The sequence below is a fragment of the Mixophyes fleayi genome, chromosome 9 (genome assembly GCF_038048845.1).
Source record: "Mixophyes fleayi isolate aMixFle1 chromosome 9, aMixFle1.hap1, whole genome shotgun sequence".
In the NCBI taxonomy this organism is placed as follows: domain Eukaryota; kingdom Metazoa; phylum Chordata; class Amphibia; order Anura; family Limnodynastidae; genus Mixophyes; species Mixophyes fleayi.
This window is the reverse complement of record NC_134410.1, coordinates 132,359,675-132,377,495: the sequence shown is the minus strand read 5'-3', so window position 1 is coordinate 132,377,495 and position 17,821 is coordinate 132,359,675. Positions and strand designations below refer to the sequence as shown.

General features: G+C 43.9%; 1 protein-coding gene across 7 annotated transcripts in view; it reads left to right on the top strand.

Moving 5' to 3' along the window:
- KCNT1 (potassium sodium-activated channel subfamily T member 1) overlaps window positions 1–17,821 on the top strand; it is a 227,520-nt gene that overhangs the window by 187,545 nt on the left and 22,154 nt on the right. For all 7 annotated transcript variants that reach the window (XM_075185792.1, XM_075185798.1, XM_075185796.1 and 4 more), the window contains 8 exons: window positions 27–98; window positions 1,478–1,612; window positions 2,792–2,903; window positions 3,170–3,271; window positions 3,872–3,955; window positions 9,981–10,109; window positions 11,056–11,076; window positions 12,751–13,042. In XM_075185792.1, the coding sequence (XP_075041893.1) occupies window positions 27–98; window positions 1,478–1,612; window positions 2,792–2,903; window positions 3,170–3,271; window positions 3,872–3,955; window positions 9,981–10,109; window positions 11,056–11,076; window positions 12,751–13,042 (947 nt within the window). The remainder of the gene's footprint in view (window positions 1–26; window positions 99–1,477; window positions 1,613–2,791; window positions 2,904–3,169; window positions 3,272–3,871; window positions 3,956–9,980; window positions 10,110–11,055; window positions 11,077–12,750; window positions 13,043–17,821) is intronic.

Here is a 17,821-nt window from a genome sequence, read left to right as displayed (position 1 = left end):
AATCTGTCACTCTCTCTTTGTAATAGGCCGGACAATCACTTCCTAGAGGCCATCTCCTGCTTCCCGATGGTGTACTTCATGGTCGGCACAATAGATAAGTAGGTTTGTTCACCAAAGTGCTTATATCTGAATCTTACCTCCATGCGTTTTACCCCATGCATATCACTCTCATATGTTTTTAACTCCATGCATTTTACCCCATATGAATTTACCCCATGCGTTTCACCTCCACTTATCCCTGGAATCTTGTGTACAAATCTTTTGTTCAGTAAAGTCTAAAAGTCATCGGTAGGACCAGGCCGTGGAGAATTACATCATTGTATCACTGGTGGTGATACTTGTATCACCTGTTAGAGAACACATTCCAAGTGAGTCATGTGACATGGGTGGGGCCTGTCTGAGTACATATGGAGAGATGTAGGGGTGAGGAACGTACAACAGATATTGCAGTCTATAGAAACCTACATTTTCCACAGTGAAAGCTATAAACGCGGATCCTACATTGCACGACGCAAGTTCCACCTTTATTAACCTGGCGCCATTGTCTATACTGTATCCATCATCGTCTGTATCTGCCAAATCCTACGCTGCTGTGTACATCCGTATACAGCCAGACTGAGGGGCCCTTAGAGCATATGTTTTACTTTGTGTCTTGAGGGCCCTGTTCTTCTGGACCTCAAACAGTTAAGCTCTTGGCTCTTTACAAAGAGACGTTATCACCATTAGAAGAACCCATTAGCTGCATGTAGCCGGCGCAGGAATATTGTGTCCTTAACTCGTATTCATCAGTTACATCAGTGTGACATCACTGAGGCACGAGTCCAGCTCATGTCACGTTGGCCAGGTTAGACCTTAGTGAGCCCCCACATCTTATATCAGGAATTGTGCTCCTGTCAGCTCTGTGTGAGGCTTCGGATAAAGACTCGTGTGTTACGTTTCAGGTGGATATTCTTATTTTATTTGACCGGGGAGATGTTAAGATCTCCTTCCACAGTCATTTACCTAATACAGTCTCGTCATCCTAGGACACTGATTGAGCCCCATTATCTCCAGGAAGCCACTGTCGTTGTAGGTCCAGGGCAGATGTCCTTAACGTCCCCCCCCCCCCCCTGACCCCCGATATTAATATTATTATAATTATCTTTAATTTATAAGGTGCCACAAATGGTCCGCAGCGCCGTACATGACATATACAGAAAGCAGTGATCCATAACACAACATGATACAGAATGAACAAAACAAGAACAAAAATATACACACAGATACAGGTAACATGGTAACGCAAATCAAATTATTACTGGGACAATGAGTGAAATCAGTGAGAAGAAGGCCGAAGCTTAAGAAAACAGGGCTAGGGAAGCAGGCCAAGAGGTACTGAGGGTGATGGAATAGTAGAAGGAGCACACAAGGAAAGAGGGCCCTGCTCCTGAGAGCTTACATCCTAAATATTAATTTCTCTGTGTTATGTCTCCTCCAGTCTAGATAACTTGCTGCAATGCGGGATCATCTACGCTGACAATTTGGTGGTGGTAGATAAGGAAAGCACGATGAGCGCGGAGGAAGACTACATGGCGGACGCCAAGACGATCGTCAATGTGCAGACAATGTTCAGGTACGGTGCGCTCCTGTCCCCAGACCCCCCGCACCATGCCATACAGTGTGCAGACAATGTTCAGGTACGGTGCGCTCCTGTCCCCAGACCCTCCGCACCATGCCATACAGTGTGCAGACTCTGTGCGACCTTTCTGATAACTAAAGTACTAAATCTCCTCCATCCAGTGACAGTGCAGGTTACATTTGGCAGCCGGATGCTGGATAAGACGGATGTGTTATGACGGGTGAGTGGGTGGTTGTAGGGAAGGAGAAGAATAATGTTGTGTTGGGGGGGGGGGGCAGCTGAAACCTCCAGTATTAAAGATATCGGGAGTTAATTAAAGCTCAGCACAGAAGCCATTTTTATAAGAAGGTAATAAATCTGTGGTCCATGTATCCTGGGGGGAGGCCAGGCCGATACAAGGGGGAACTTCATGTATTCATAAATAATAAAACATATTTAAAACAAGTTATATTTCATGACTTAGGGGGTTACCTGTTGCACATCAGGGGGGTATACGGTATACATGTACACATGGTAGGGGGATATACATATCTGTGAATGTTATTAATATATATTATATAGTATATTATTTACAGCAGTTTGTACTTTAAGTTTTGTGATTCTTTAAATTCTTATTGCTAAAAAATCCCAGAAATGTGTTGATAGGATCCAGGTTTTCAGCCCTTGAATATATTACTGACCACGTTCCACCTATTGTGTTTATATATGTATCTATGCGAATATATTATGTATTTTACCAGTCCATGAAGCTGTAGTTATACCCCATGACTCTGTGGCTTGTATACATTGGGGTACACGCTATAGACTGGCATCTGAGGCGAATGGTAAAATGATTTAATATCCATGTATAATCCATTATAAATCACGGTAAAGGTCGCTGTCAGCGCGGCAGAACAATGATTCATGTTTCATACGTTCCCTGTCGGCTGTAACAATATTTGCCCAAAAATCAAAGACCTCTAATTAATGGACGGAGTTTACATCAAGAAAACAAAAGTTGAAACTTTTACAGCGACCTGGTTAATCCAGTTTCTGTTGGTCTCCGGTGACGACATCCGTAATATAGATCATCGCTCATTGTGACCGTTACTGTGTTGTGCGATGTCTTGGTCACTCTCCCAGGATCCATTGCAGGGTGTTAACCCTTTGTCACCTGTCTGTTTCTCGTTGCAGATTATTTCCCAGCCTCAGTATCACCACCGAGCTGACGCATCCGTCCAACATGCGCTTCATGCAGTTCCGCGCAAAAGACTGTTATTCCCTCGCGCTTTCCAAACTGGAAAAAGTCAGCATATTTATTTACTAAACTTAACATTACTTTACTGCACCAACCTCGTTTATGTATAGGAACAAATCAAATTCATGATGTTCTCTATAGGTCTTATTAAACATGCGATAATATTATTATTATATTAGTATTGTTATATTATTATTATTATTCTTATTACTACTATTCTTATAAAACCTTAAATACCATTCATAGATTCTAGATAATAAAATGCTAATCCTTGTTTCATTAATCTCGTCCGTCATCTCTTCTTATTTCTACAGAAAGAGCGGGAGAACGGCTCCAACCTGGCCTTCATGTTCCGTCTCCCGTTTGCGGCCGGCAGAGTGTTCAGCATCAGTATGTTGGATACATTGTTATATCAGGTGCGTTTCAGATCTATAAAACATTGATAAATATAAATACAACTATCAGCTCTTGGAGACACTAAGTGGTGGCCACTTTGGACTATCAGGATGTACATAATAAATTAATGACTCCTCTCTTTGTGGAATGAAAAATAATAAATTTTCCCAGTAACTGGAGCACAATGAGAAGTAGATGGAAGTAGAAGTAGTATACAGGGGATGTCGTGTAGTTATAGATTGGAAGACGTGAACTCTCGTCTCAGAGTCAGACGGTGAGATTCCTGCAGGTCTCGGTGACACAGACGGTATTGGCACCAGGGAGGCGGCACTAAGGCCATGAATATTTGTATATAAGTTGGTGGACACTGGGGGTTCTGTCAATGCTCCAGTTACTACAGCCAGTGTATACCTTTATCCCCTTGTTATGTGAGTACAAGCAGTGACTGGATAGAGGACAGTAGGTTACTGTATATAGAGGGTGAGCTCACAGTACAAGTCCTCCCATCCAGGCCAGACGTAGCCTGTTGTACCCAGCGCTGGCTTCTATGAAGTTTATAAGCTTTTTTGACACATTTTATAACAGCTTCATGTAGCTAATGTCCTTCTCTTCTCATTCAGTCCTTTGTAAAGGATTATATGATCACCATCACCAGACTGCTCCTAGGACTGGACACAACGCCGGGATCCGGATACCTGTGCGCGGTGAGTGAATCTGCTCATCCAAACGTCTGGTTCCCCCCAGGTAGTAGACGACGTTGGGGATCTTCCACAGTCCTCAGCTCCCAGGGACCATTATAACCACGAAGAGACCGTAGTGTCGTTAGAAGGGTCCTACTGAATAATTAGCCCCTGGTTTGATGGTGATGGCTCCTGTCTGATCAGATGCTGTCTGGATTAATTATTAAGTGGACAACTTTTAAGTAGCGCAATGGCTTAAATAGTCGTCAACACTTAATTAATTCTTGTGGTATAAACGTTATTTGAAGAGCATCACATGAGGGGAGAGAAGACCAATTGTTGTGGTTGAATCTATTGTTCATCTTCCTACACACTTTTCATTCAACGTACTCCTGACACCTCCACCCAGGATGGGGCGGCTCTATATAATGACATCATATTTGTAGTTAATTGATTAGTCCGTTAATATTGACCTCCTCTGTCACACATTCCCTAATGCTGTAAATATGACAGATCGGCTGTTGTAAAAAAAATATATTTCTCTTTCATCTGGTCTGGGGGACACTGCTTACCATGGGTTGTGTAGGGGAGCATGGGAGTTGGCACCTAGCTAGTTAATCTTTAGCACTGCTGACAGACCCCTCCCCTCCCCTCTACAAGCCCCCGCCTCTTCCTCCTCAGTTTTTTCTAGGTGCCCATTGGAGTTGGGCATGTTTTAGTACTGCTAGTGTTTTTTTCATTTAACTTTATTTTATTTAATTCCTTTTTGACATAGGAAGTTCTTCTTTGGTGGCAGACCTGGAAGTGTGTTCTATTATAGAGAACACACTCCCAGAACAGCAGCGCAGGCACTACTCTGTCAGATGAGAGCCAGAGGCTCTCACTGGCAGAGTAAATTGGGTGCCTGAATACAGAGTGACAGGCGGTCTCTCCGGACCGCTGTCACTCTTGGGGCCTCCCCGATAACCGGCGCTGCCACTGCGGGCATGGAGTGCCGGTTATCGGAAGAAACAAAATGCCGGCGGCCATCTTGGATTCCGCAGAGGACAAGAAAACAGAAGGGGGCCATACCAAGATCCCCCCCTCATACATAGGAGGGGGCATCGGGGTGCAAACCGCTGCGGAGACCTCAATTGAGGTCTCCAAAACTCTGCCGTACACATCTGTTTTTTTCCTAATGGTGGTTTTTTAAAAAAATAAAAAAATCCAGAGAGACCGCATTATCAGAGGGGGGGGGGGAGCTAAGATATAGAGCTCCCCTGCTCTCCAAGGAAAATTGGACTAGCCCGGCCTTTTGGCACCAAATAGAAGCCCGGGAAAGGATGCAGAGCAGAGGGAGCAGGCACCAGGCACTGCTGTTGGACTTCTCCCCTGTTTGGCCTGTGGCTAAGTATCTGATTTATTTAAACATATATTATTGTATTGCTGACTGCAAAGTGGGCTAGTGGGAGTTATGTTATAGTTCTCCCACTTGCCAAGTTATTTTATTGTGGTTTAACAAATTACAAGTACAACTTTTAGGTCAGCTGAGTTGATTACTTGTTTCTTTTTTCTTTTTCATATTTTTCTTGCTCTCTAAACAGCTAAATTTAAGTCTGTATGTTTGGTGTTCCTTCCTTTGTAAAATGACAGATAAAGGAAAGGGCCCTAAAGTAAAGTCAAAACGAAAATCAAAACAATGCAATAGACTCAGGTCCTCAAAAAACTAGTACTGCAGTGTGGATATAAAAAATATTTATTTAAAAACATATAATATAAAATGCACTCGTTAAACATATATTGACAGACCACCTTCATGTGGGAATACCAATATTAAATCTATAGGTGCACCTACAAAAGATTATATAAATTAAATATGGTTACATCTGTTCCCTCTCGAGGTGGTATGAACAATGTCTGTTAATGAAATGAACTCCTTGCGGCAGTGCTCACGTTGATATAACTTTATAGTTTGCGTATATCAATTCGCATAAGTATATAGTAATCAAAACTACTAAGTTCCAGAGGTAGCTATATGGACTTCAATTCTTTCCACGACCATAATATAGCATGCTTTGGTTCCTCAAACTCCAAGGCTGAAACTCCCATCTAGTGTAGATGTAATTCAACAGGCAAATATAAACAATGTTGTACAGCAATAGAGACAATGTAGCAGATATTCTAGTATGGAAATGGAGGCAGTCCACGGGTAATAATATGGTATAATCTTACCAGAATCCTGACGTTATTAGGATATATCATCCAATCTGTAGTTTAGCCGTCAGTGTGAACAAATTGGAAGCATGCTGCTATAATTACCCTGAATGAGTATTTCGATCTGTATTTGTTCCTCCGTGTACAATGCTGAATAATGCTGCTCCGGCAGAAGCAACTCTCCAATAGAGATATCCGTTTATACGTTCATCTGCACATTGAATACAGAGTTAGATCTCATGGACTCCTGTCAGCTTGCAGAGTGTATTTGCAGCCCCCTGCATCAGCAGTGTTGTTCCTGGGCTTCTGGTTTAAAATCCAATATTGAAATGTTAAGAGGGGAGTTTCATTCCCAGCCAGTAAGTGAGTTATCTGTCCACAAAGATAATATATGAGTGCCAAAAAAGTTTAGACAAGGATGTCTATCTTACGCGTTTCGTGGTAGCAAACCACTTCATCAGAGATAGTGTTCCTACTGTCTCAGCAGAATTATATATAGTTCCAAACGTATTTAATTAATTAATTAGAAAACACAAACACCTGGCAGTAATCAGGTCTACAATCAGTCCACACTGCAGAAGTAAAGTGTTTCACATGTTCAAAATGTAATGCAAAATTACCTAGTGGGCAGAGGGACCCGTTGGCACTATGTTCTGTCTGCGATGCAGGGGGTCCCCCTACGCAATCCCAGCTTGTTACAGCCCCACTGACGGAGGAACCGGCCTTGGTGGCCTCCCTGACACAGTCGGTTTCCTCTTTAGCACAGATGGTGTCACAGTCCAATCAGCTGATGTCTACTGTGGCAGCCGCGGTGGCTAGTAGTGTTAATACGCCTTTGAGCCTCCCTGCTGCCACAGGTTCTATTGAAGCGTCTATACCAGGACCTTCCTCATTGCTGGCAGACCAGGCCCCTGTTCCCACAGAACCGGAATGGTCCGCAGCATTTATAAAGGGTTTGGATAAACTAAACCAGTTACTTGAATCCCCAAACATCCCGCCTGCTAAAAGGAAGAGGCCTAGATCCACTAATACCCCTATGGTCCTTTCAGACCCGGAGGGGGTTTCAGAGGGGGAAGTATATTCTGATCCTGACCAGGTGCAACCTTTGGAACAGGAAGAAGACCCTAAAAGCTATTTTATTAATGATTTGGTTTTAGCCGTTAGACAGGTGTTGGACCTCCCTGAACCGGAGGATTCTACTCCTAGAGACAGAAGTCTCTTTAAGAAGGCCAAAAGGAAGGCTTCCCGTTTTCCCCCTTCTGTAGAACTCAGAGATATTGCAGAGGGAGCCTGGAAACAACCTGATAAAAGGTTCTTTGTTCCCAGAAAGTTCCCTTCCCTGTATCCATTACAGGAGGAAGACGTGGCCCGCTGGGAGAGTATTCCTAAGGTAGATATTCCAGTAGCCCGTTTGGCCAGACACACTTTACTACCAGTCCCAGGTTCAGCAACTCTGCAGGATGTCAATGATCGCAGGGTGGAATCCCAGCTAAAATCTATATTTGTAGTTGCGGGTTCTTCTTTTAGACCCACATTTGTTTCAGCTTGGGTTGCTAGAGCCATGGAAACATGGGCAGACCAACTGGCAAAGGCCTTACAGGACTCGGATTTACTTCCCCTGGCTTTGCATCTGAAAGAGGCATCGGGGTACCTTTATGAGGCGGTTCAGAACACAGCGTCTGTGTCCTCCTCTATTCAGGCTGCATCCATTTCAGCAAGAAGAACGTTATGGCTGAAATCCTGGGAAGGAGACTCGGAATCAAAAAAGTCAGTTGAATCCATTCCTTTTTCAGCAGCAGGTTTGTTCGGGCCGGAATTGGATACTATGATTTCCCAGGCAACAGGGGGCAAAAGCACTTCTTTGCCGGTATTCTCAGGTAGGGACAGGACTCCTTGGGTCAGCTCCTTTCGTCAGCCCTTTAGAGGGAACTCCTGGCCTAGAGGACAGTCATTTAGAGGTAGACAACCAAATGCTCGAGGCTCCTCTGTCAGGGGTAGATCCTCGTTTGCGGCTAGGCGCCAGGCCTCCAAGACACAGGAGAAGCCTGCGTCCTGACGACCGCTCTACTCTGCCAGAGGTGGCGCCGGGGGGAGACGTCTGCCTCTGTTCGGGAACAGTGGGCAGCGTCATCCCAAGGCACTTGGATTCGGGGTATTATAGCAAGGGGGTACATGATAGACCTGCTGATGTCATGGGAGTTCAGGTTGGGATACCTGTTTCCCCCGATTCCCATGCTTCCTCACGTGCTCAGACGAGTAGGGCAAGGGGGTCTTCCGATAATACTAATAGCTCCCTCATGGCCACGCCGTGTGTGGTACGCAAACATAATCTCTATGGCGGTAGGATAAGGATTTCGTCTTCCATCACGAGAAGACCTCCTTCTTCAAGGTCCCTTCCGTCACCAGAATTTACCTCAGCTCAGTTTAACGGGAGGACTGTTGAAGCCAGCCTCTGGAGGGCTAGGGGTTTTTCCTCCAGTGTAGTTAACACTATGATGCAAGCTCGAAAGCCAGTTTCGGCTCGCATCTATCAGCGGATCTGGAGAGCCTATATCAGATGGTGTGAAAATAGGTCATATCACACGTCTTCCTTCGTCTCCCTCGCTTATTGGCTTTTCTTCAGCATGGGCTGGAAACATGTCTTCGGTTAGGTTCCCTAAAGGTTCAGGTATCGGCACTGTCAGTCTTTTTTCATCTGAAATTAGCGGATTTGCCAGATATCAAGACTTTTCTTCAGGGAATCTTACATATTCAGCCTCCCTATGTTCCGCCTACAGCACCATGGGATCTTAACCTGGTACTGGACATGCTTAAAATGCCTCCCTTTGAACCTTTACCTGAGGCAGATTTAGGTGTTTGACCTGGAAGGTTGTTTTTCTTTTGGCAATTGCATCGGCACGTAGGGTTTCAAAATTGGGAGCTCTGTCTTGCCGGGAACCATATCTGGTTTTTCATGAGGACAGAGCGGTTTTGAGAACACTCCCCTCTTTTGTTCCAAAAGTGGTGTCATCCTTCCATTTGAACCAGGAAATTGTAGTTCCAGTTTTTTCATCTACTTCTCACTCTGATCGGCAGTCTATGAAAAAGTTAGATGTGGTTAGGGCTCTCCGTATTTATGTCAAAAGAACATCTCAAATTAGACGAACCGATTCTCTGTTTGTCCTATATGATTCTAACAAAAGAGGCTGGCCAGCCTCTAAACAGTCCATTGCAAGATGGATTACGGCAACTATTAAGCATGCTTACATTAGAGCTAACCTGCCTGTGCCGGAGAGACTTACGGCCCATTCCACCAGATCGGTAGGGGCGTCATGGGCAGCAAGAAATGGGGCTTCTGCAGACCAGCTTTGCAGGGCAGCCACCTGGTCTTCTGTCCACACATTTACCAGATTCTATCAATTTAATGTATTCGCTTCCGCGGATGCAAATTTCGCTTGTAGTGCTATACGAGCGGGGCTTTCAGAGCGGTCCCACCCTTAGGGGGCTGCTTTAGAGTGTCCCCATGGTAAGCAGTGTCCCCCAGACTGGATGAAAGAGAAAAGAGGATTTATGTACTTACGTTAAATCCGTTTCTCTGATTCCGTCTGAGGGACACTGCGATCCCTCCCTTCTGCCTTTCCTCTGTATGCTCTTGGTTGATTGACCTATCTCCTTGGGACTTTTTTAAATAAACTGAGGAGGAAGAGGCGGGGGGATTGTAGAGGGGAGGGGTCTGTCAGCATTGCTAAAGATTAACTAGCTAGGTGCCAACTCCCGTGCTCCCCTCCACAACCCATGGTAAGCAGTGTCCCCCAGACGGAGTCAGAGAAACGGATTTAACGTAAGTACATAAATCCTCTTTTCTGTTCTATTTCAGATGAAAATCACAGAGGACGATCTGTGGATCAGAACATACGGTCGTCTGTTCCAGAAACTCTGTTCATCCAGCGCAGAGATCCCTATTGGCATTTATAGGACACAGTCACATATGTTTTCTACATCGGAGGTAAAACGCTCCCACCCCTCACCAGACCGGCTGCGTCGCTGCCACCTAGTGGTGCTTCACAACTTATATAATATTATTACTGATTACCACAGCAGCCAATTAGGTAATAACTTTAATTAGTCAAATTTGCATTATACTGATCAAAGCTGTTCTCTGATTGGCTGCTTGGGTCAGAGCACGTTTCTTCTACTTTGCTCTATGGAAATAACCTAGATTATTTTTTTTTTTGAAATTGTGAAGGTCTCTAATGGTATTTTAGGGCCCCCTGGTGTTAGCAGTGTCTATGCTTATGTAATATGCTGAGCACCCAATGCCTCTGCCCCCCTTGGGATTTACCCAAACATATCACCCGTCTAAATAAACAGAGAGAGGCTTAAATATAGGGGAAAAAAAGGTCTGAGCTTTATTAAAAGAATATTATAAATGGTGGAAATAAACGCACAGCAGACACCAGGGGCCTCCATGACCAGCCTGATAATATTATCATACTCTCTGCAGTATATTTCTGGGGAAAAAATCACTAAATCTGTGAGTAAATGGACAATGTCCACTGATTGTTTTTTATATTTGATAGGTTTAAAATGAAATTTACTGTGTATATATTTTTACGATCGTGTGAGCTACTCATTTAGAAGTTATGAATAATCCTACAAGCATTTTGCTAAAATATAATAACTTGCAATACATCCTGTGTCCTGCGGGTGGTGAATTCTGTTAATTCTCCTGAGAGCTTACAGCCGACCGAGGCTCTGAATCCCCATCTGTATCTCGCAGCGACTGTTCTATGTACATGATAAACCTGAGAGTTGTAAATATATATATTTATATAGTGATATAAATTGTTGCTCTTTGTTGTGCAGTCTGTAAACGTGTTATTCTGTGTACAGTCTGAGCCTCTGCTTTATGAGCATTATAACGGTAACAATATTCTGTTTTACCTTTACAGCCGCATGACATCAGAACGCAGGTAGGTTTCCTGTAAAGTCATTCATGACGATGCTTTTACTGTAAATTATTCACCTCCTGTTTAATGAATATTGTACGTATTCTGTTTCTATTCCACGCCGAGACTCTTATCTCATGTGCTACCGAAAAATAATAAGGTCAAGATACTAAACACACTAAGAAGCATCCATATTATCTGTTAATGACGGTGCTGCCGTTATAGCCTCTAACATCCAGGATGTTCAGGGTTTGTACAGTGGAAGGAGCGGGATCCCCAACAGCGCAGTGTAGTGACGCAGTAAGATCCCAGCGCGGGATCCCGAGGAAGCCGTTACATTTATAGAAGCAGCGTCTCTGCAGAGACAACCGGGATAGTGATTATTATTATAGGATAGAGTAAGAAGGAGATGGGGGTGGTAACAGTAAGAGAGGAAGAAGTTGGAAAACTGTGAGAAGCCAGAGAGGAAAAGTTGGAAAACCTGTGAGACATTGGTGCTGATGGTGGTCTGCTGCTTGAGTTTCATATTTATAAATTACATCAGAAGTTGGGTTTTGTTTGTTAAATTAGAAGTTAGAGTATTAATGTATTTTTGCAGAAATTAATAATTAAGTTACTTTATTCAAGAGTAGGTTGATTTTTAGAAAATATATATAAATTGTTGCATACAGGAAGTGGACAAATAATGGAAACATCAGCACAGAACCCTAGGACTGGGTCTGTAGATAAACGGGTGAATGTTCTGTATTCTGTACTATAGTTAGTGATTAAATCACTATTCTGTTATGCTGGATCTGATATCCTTTCTGTTGTCCTCATATAGTCCTTATTTCTAAGTGATTATTTAACTCTGTCATAAGCCGTCTTCAGCAGTATTTCAGGATAGCCTTGATATAGCTTCACTATTCTGCGTAAACGTTGGAACTAACTGATCTGAACGATCTTGTCCTAATTAGGAATTGTCTGTATTAATCTTATGAAAAATATAAATTTATATGAATCCACCTGATCCACCTCTTAAAGTGACATAGACAATGTTTCTTATGCATATCAAACTTTAGAGTAAATGGCAAATTTTATAAATATATGCGATCATTAATATAGTGACAAAAGTCCTGTAATTAAAATGTTGTTCCATCCCACAAAACATGATATCATCAATGTATCAGTAATATGTAACAATGTTTATGATATCTTCAAACATTTGGATGTGTCTCCCACCACCCCATAAAGAGAGAGAAGGGGAGAAGATGGTTCCCATAGCAGTGCCACGTTTTTGAACGGGAAAAAATATCAAACCTGAAACAGTGGTGAGCCCAACACGTGTGTGGCTATAACTGAATAAAATAATAAACAATAAAAATAACTATATTACATAAAGGGCAGGGAAGTTTTAAAAGCTGAAGCAGCAGATAAATAAGAAACAAACATTGTCTCAGATTTACAGTCCTTTGTTATAAATAAGGGTGAGATTATTATTTTTACTGAGCATATTGAGCTGTAACCTTGTTACCACCCACAACCTCCTTCCTTATCATTTACAGTTGATTAGTTTTCTAACCTCTTGACCTGGCAGGGATCCATTCCTGCAGATATATTCTCACAGAATCCCTCCCCACTGGCTGTAAGACCCTCGTAGGCGCTGCCTTGTCATTATGGGGTACACTGATGTCCATTGCGTTATCCTTAAATCTTCAGTCTCAGATCTCCATCAATGTGGAGGATTGTGAAGACACGAAGGACCACTGGACAGTCAAACCGAGCCACAGGAATTCCACGTCCAGCGACCAGTCGGAGCACCCACTGTTGCGCAGGAAGAGCATGCAGTGGGCGCGCAGACTGAGCAGGAAAGGGAACAAACAGGCGAGTAAAACGGCCGAGTGGATCAGTCAACAGAGGCTGAACTTGTACAGAAGATCGGAGCGCCAGGAGCTGTCCGAGCTGGTGAAGAACCGCATGAAACACCTGGGCCTTCCTACCACGGGGTATGGTAAGTACTGGCAGCTGCCCGCTGTGATCTGCATGGCGACATGGCTTGTGCCCGCTCATTGCCACCATCTGCTTTGTCTTCTAGGTCTATAACCGTCTTAAGTCATCTCTGTCTTTCTATGTTGTTATAAGTGTCTGCGTTTCCTATGTCACATATGTACAGACGTGTGTACGTGTCCGTCAGCCTCTCATATGTACACAGTCACCGCCATTAGGATGGTGCCACCCTCGGCCTTGTCTGTCTTATGTCATCCGTGTTCTGACTTGTGTGTTCTTGTTCATGCCTGTGCGGTTCCTACATCACATGATGTGTGCGGTTCCTACGTCACATGATGTGTGCGGTTCCTACATCACATGATGTGTGTGGTTCCTACATCACATGATGTGTGCGGTTCCTACATCACATGATGTGTGCGGTTCCTACATCACATGATGTGTGCGGTTCCTACATCACATGATGTGTGTGGTTCCTACGTCACATGATGTGTGTGGTTCCTACGTCACATGATGTGTGTGGGTATATGTGAATACGTAAACTGTTCCCTAGGGAACAACCTCGGCGCTTGTAGTCAGCAGATAACCCTTAATATGGGGATATTCTCTGGGTAACCCTGCAGCTTAGACCACGGTTCATTGATCCGTGTAATATACTGAAAAATGCACCAAAATGTCCAGCGCTGGGAATAACCCTCTGCCTACATACAATCACTGTCTATAGGCTACACAATTGGGTAAAATACACAAATTTATTGGAACTTGAGTTCCTACAGTAAATCACACGACTCCCAAATGGAGATCTTATACACAAATACAGACAAAGGTATATGGTACTTAAATTAAGGCTGAGCGTACCAATATAATGCAACCTTTATATGTCATACATTGTTAAAAAGGAGATTGGTATAAACAGCTGATAAAAACATTTTATATCTCCTCTTTCATCTGATGGGACTTGGATCCATCATAAACCTGAAAAATGTGAATACATGCATGATTCAAAAAATATAGAGATCTCAAATCCTGAAAAATCTTATCTAGAGGCAAGAATAAAGATAATAAAAAATGCGTTAAAAATAAGATAACTGCTTCATGTATATCCACAACAGACAAAAGATCTTCAATGTAATGAGATAGAAAATACAAAAATACAAATTTAGGCGTGTTCCATGTCTATATAATAAATGCAGTTCGTGATGTCCTCCTTTCTGCGCATATATAGAATCTCATAACATCGGAGACAATAAATGCGTAATATGATAATTCTTACCACATCCTGTGGCTCTTGTAGAGAGATACAGGGAAGCGTGATTCTAATCCACCTGTATAAGGTTCCTAAGCCACCCGGATATCCGGTGATGTTTCCACTGAAAAAAGTACAGTGTCCAATTCAAGCGTGCAAGAACCGATATGATGTATATTCGTTCCGCTTGAAAACAATGCCAATGTATTCATCGGAGCATGTATTTGTCAAGGTATTATCTCTCTCCACACAGCGCTGTGTATAATAAAAAAACCTGAAGGGAAATCCTTTACTTTCTGACGCGTTTCGTCCCGTTCCAAGCGGGACTTTTTCAAAGTAATGCTCCGATAATTTCAGCTCCTATTTGAGGAACATGGGGGCGTGGTTATCCCCGTAAAGTATTTACGTTTAAAGTGCACTCCTCTCTTTATCTCCTCTCCGCAGTCCATTTCTAAGGACAGCTATATGGAATATTTGTATATCAATTAGTTGTTTGTTCCACATACTCCAGATCATCGGAAAACTTCTTATGAAGAATTAAAACGTTTGTATCCACCCCTACAGAGCACTTTCAAAGAGCCTCAAGGAGTGGAGATTCAATCTAATGTTTCATATATTTTTCTTTCTCCATTTTTTTATTTATGACGAGAACTGTGTGAAAAAGTGGAACTCTATATAACCTGGTTTATTAGGACAAATTTTATGTGATGCCATTATGCTCTTTGAATAGAAGCTGAGAAGATTGGAATTTGTCCCCTGTTCTTTATAATATGAGGAATTCTCTCTACATATATGGATCTGATTATATAAAGGAATGAATTAAATAACATGGCTTTAGGAACGGTGAGTTCCACTATCATGGAAGAAGAGTAGTAATAAATAAATAAAAAAATGTCTCTAGATAAGATTTTTCAGGATTTGAGATCTCTATATTTTTTGAATCATGCATGTATTCACATTTTTCAGGTTTATGATGGATCCAAGTCCCATCAGATGAAAGAGGAGATATAAAATGTTTTTATCAGCTGTTTATACCAATCTCCTTTTTAACAATGTATGACATATAAAGGTTGCATTATATTGGTACGCTCAGCCTTAATTTAAATACCATATACCTTTGTCTGTATTTGTGTATAAGATCTCCATTTGGGAGTCGTGTGATTTACTGTAGGAACTCAAGTTCAAATAAATGTGTGTATTTTACCCAAGTGTGTAGCCTATAGACAGTGATTGTATGTAGGCAGAGGGTTATTCCCAGCGCTGGACATTTTGGTGCATATGTGAATACGTGCTGCATATGTCACCGGCCACGACACACGCCATCAGGCTGCCGCACCTGGTCTCTGGGCTGAGATATTTAGTCCCTCATTATGTGGGCAGCTCACGGAGGACGTATAATAGATGTGAAGTCACTTTATTGGAGTGGAGCAGAGTTCTGGGTCCAGGTCACAGAATTCATGTTTTACTGGAAAGTAATTTGGGTAAAAAGTCTACAGATTAATTTTTTATCTTAATGGTGACGTTAGTTGCCATGAAAAGACTGTATTATATATAATATATCTGAAGCATTTCTAAGCAGTAGGAGTACAAGACTCGGCTGCTGAGCTTACATTTTGCATTTAAATCACAATGGACCATTTACTAGATATTTAAATGATCATCAGAAACTATCTGTAGCGCAGAGATACATCATTAATATTACATGTAATTGGGAGGGGATTGAACAGGTCAGTGTCTCTGCCCCCACTTACATCACCCCCAGGAACTCCAGGTCTGTGTGACAGTGACGCGGGCGGTCTGCAGACACCTCATCAGATTAATGCAGAGTTCCTGGGACTGGTATAAGCCGGACTCTCTCTGCCCCACTTACATCACTCCCAGGAACTCCAGGTCTGTGTGACAGTGACGCGGGCGGTCTGCAGACACCTCATCAGATTAATGCAGAGTTCCTGGGACTGGTATAAGCCGGACTCTCTCTGCCCCCACTTACATCACTCCCAGGAACTCCAGGTCTGTGTGACAGTGACGCGGGCGGTCTGCAGACACCTCATCAGACTAATGCAGAGTTCCTGGGACTGGTATAAGCCGGACTCTCTCTGCCCCCACTTACATCACCCCCAGGAACTCCAGGTCTGTGTGACAGTGACGCGGGCGGTCTGCAGACACCTCATCAGATTAATGCAGAGTTCCTGGGACTGGTATAAGCCGGACTCTCTCTGCCTCCACTTACATCACCCCCAGGAACTCCAGGTCTGTGTGACAGTGACGCGGGCGGTCTGCAGACACCTCATCAGATTAATGCAGAGTTCCTGGGACTGGTATAAGCCGGACTCTCTCTGCCCCCACTTACATCACTCCCAGGAACTCCAGGTCTGTGTGACAGTGACGCGGGCGGTCTGCAGACACCTCATCAGACTAATGCAGAGTTCCTGGGACTGGTATAAGCCGGACTCTCTCTGCCTCCACTTACATCACTCCCAGGAACTCCAGGTCTGTGTGACAGTGACGCGGGCGGTCTGCAGACACCTCATCAGATTAATGCAGAGTTCCTGGGACTGGTATAAGCCGGACTCTCTCTGCCCCCACTTACATCACCCCCAGGAACTCCAGGTCTGTGTGACAGTGACGCGGGCGGTCTGCAGACACCTCATCAGATTAATGCAGAGTTCCTGGGACTGGTATAAGCCGGACTCTCTCTGCCCCCACTTACATCACTCCCAGGAACTCCAGGTCTGTGTGACAGTGACGCGGGCGGTCTGCAGACACCTCATCAGATTAATGCAGAGTTCCTGGGACTGGTATAAGCCGGACTCTCTCTGCCCCCACTTACATCACCCCCAGGAACTCCAGGTCTGTGTGACAGTGACGCGGGCGGTCTGCAGACACCTCATCAGATTAATGCAGAGTTCCTGGGACTGGTATAAGCCGGACTCTCTCTGCCCCCACTTACATCACTCCCAGGAACTCCAGGTCTGTGTGACAGTGACGCGGGCGGTCTGCAGACACCTCATCAGATTAATGCAGAGTTCCTGGGACTGGTATAAGCCGGACTCTCTCTGCCTCCACTTACATCACCCCCAGGAACTCCAGGTCTGTGTGACAGTGACGCGGGCGGTCTGCAGACACCTCATCAGATTAATGCAGAGTTCCTGGGACTGGTATAAGCCGGACTCTCTCTGCCCCCACTTACATCACTCCCAGGAACTCCAGGTCTGTGTGACAGTGACGCGGGCGGTCTGCAGACACCTCATCAGATTAATGCAGAGTTCCTGGGACTGGTATAAGCCGGACTCTCTCTGCCTCCACTTACATCACTCCCAGGAACTCCAGGTCTGTGTGACAGTGACGCGGGCGGTCTGCAGACACCTCATCAGATTAATGCAGAGTTCCTGGGACTGGTATAAGCCGGACTCTCTCTGCCTCCACTTACATCACTCCCAGGAACTCCAGGTCTGTGTGACAGTGACGCCGGCGGTCTGCAGACACCTCATCAGATTAATGCAGAGTTCCTGGGACTGGTATAAGCCGGACTCTCTCTGC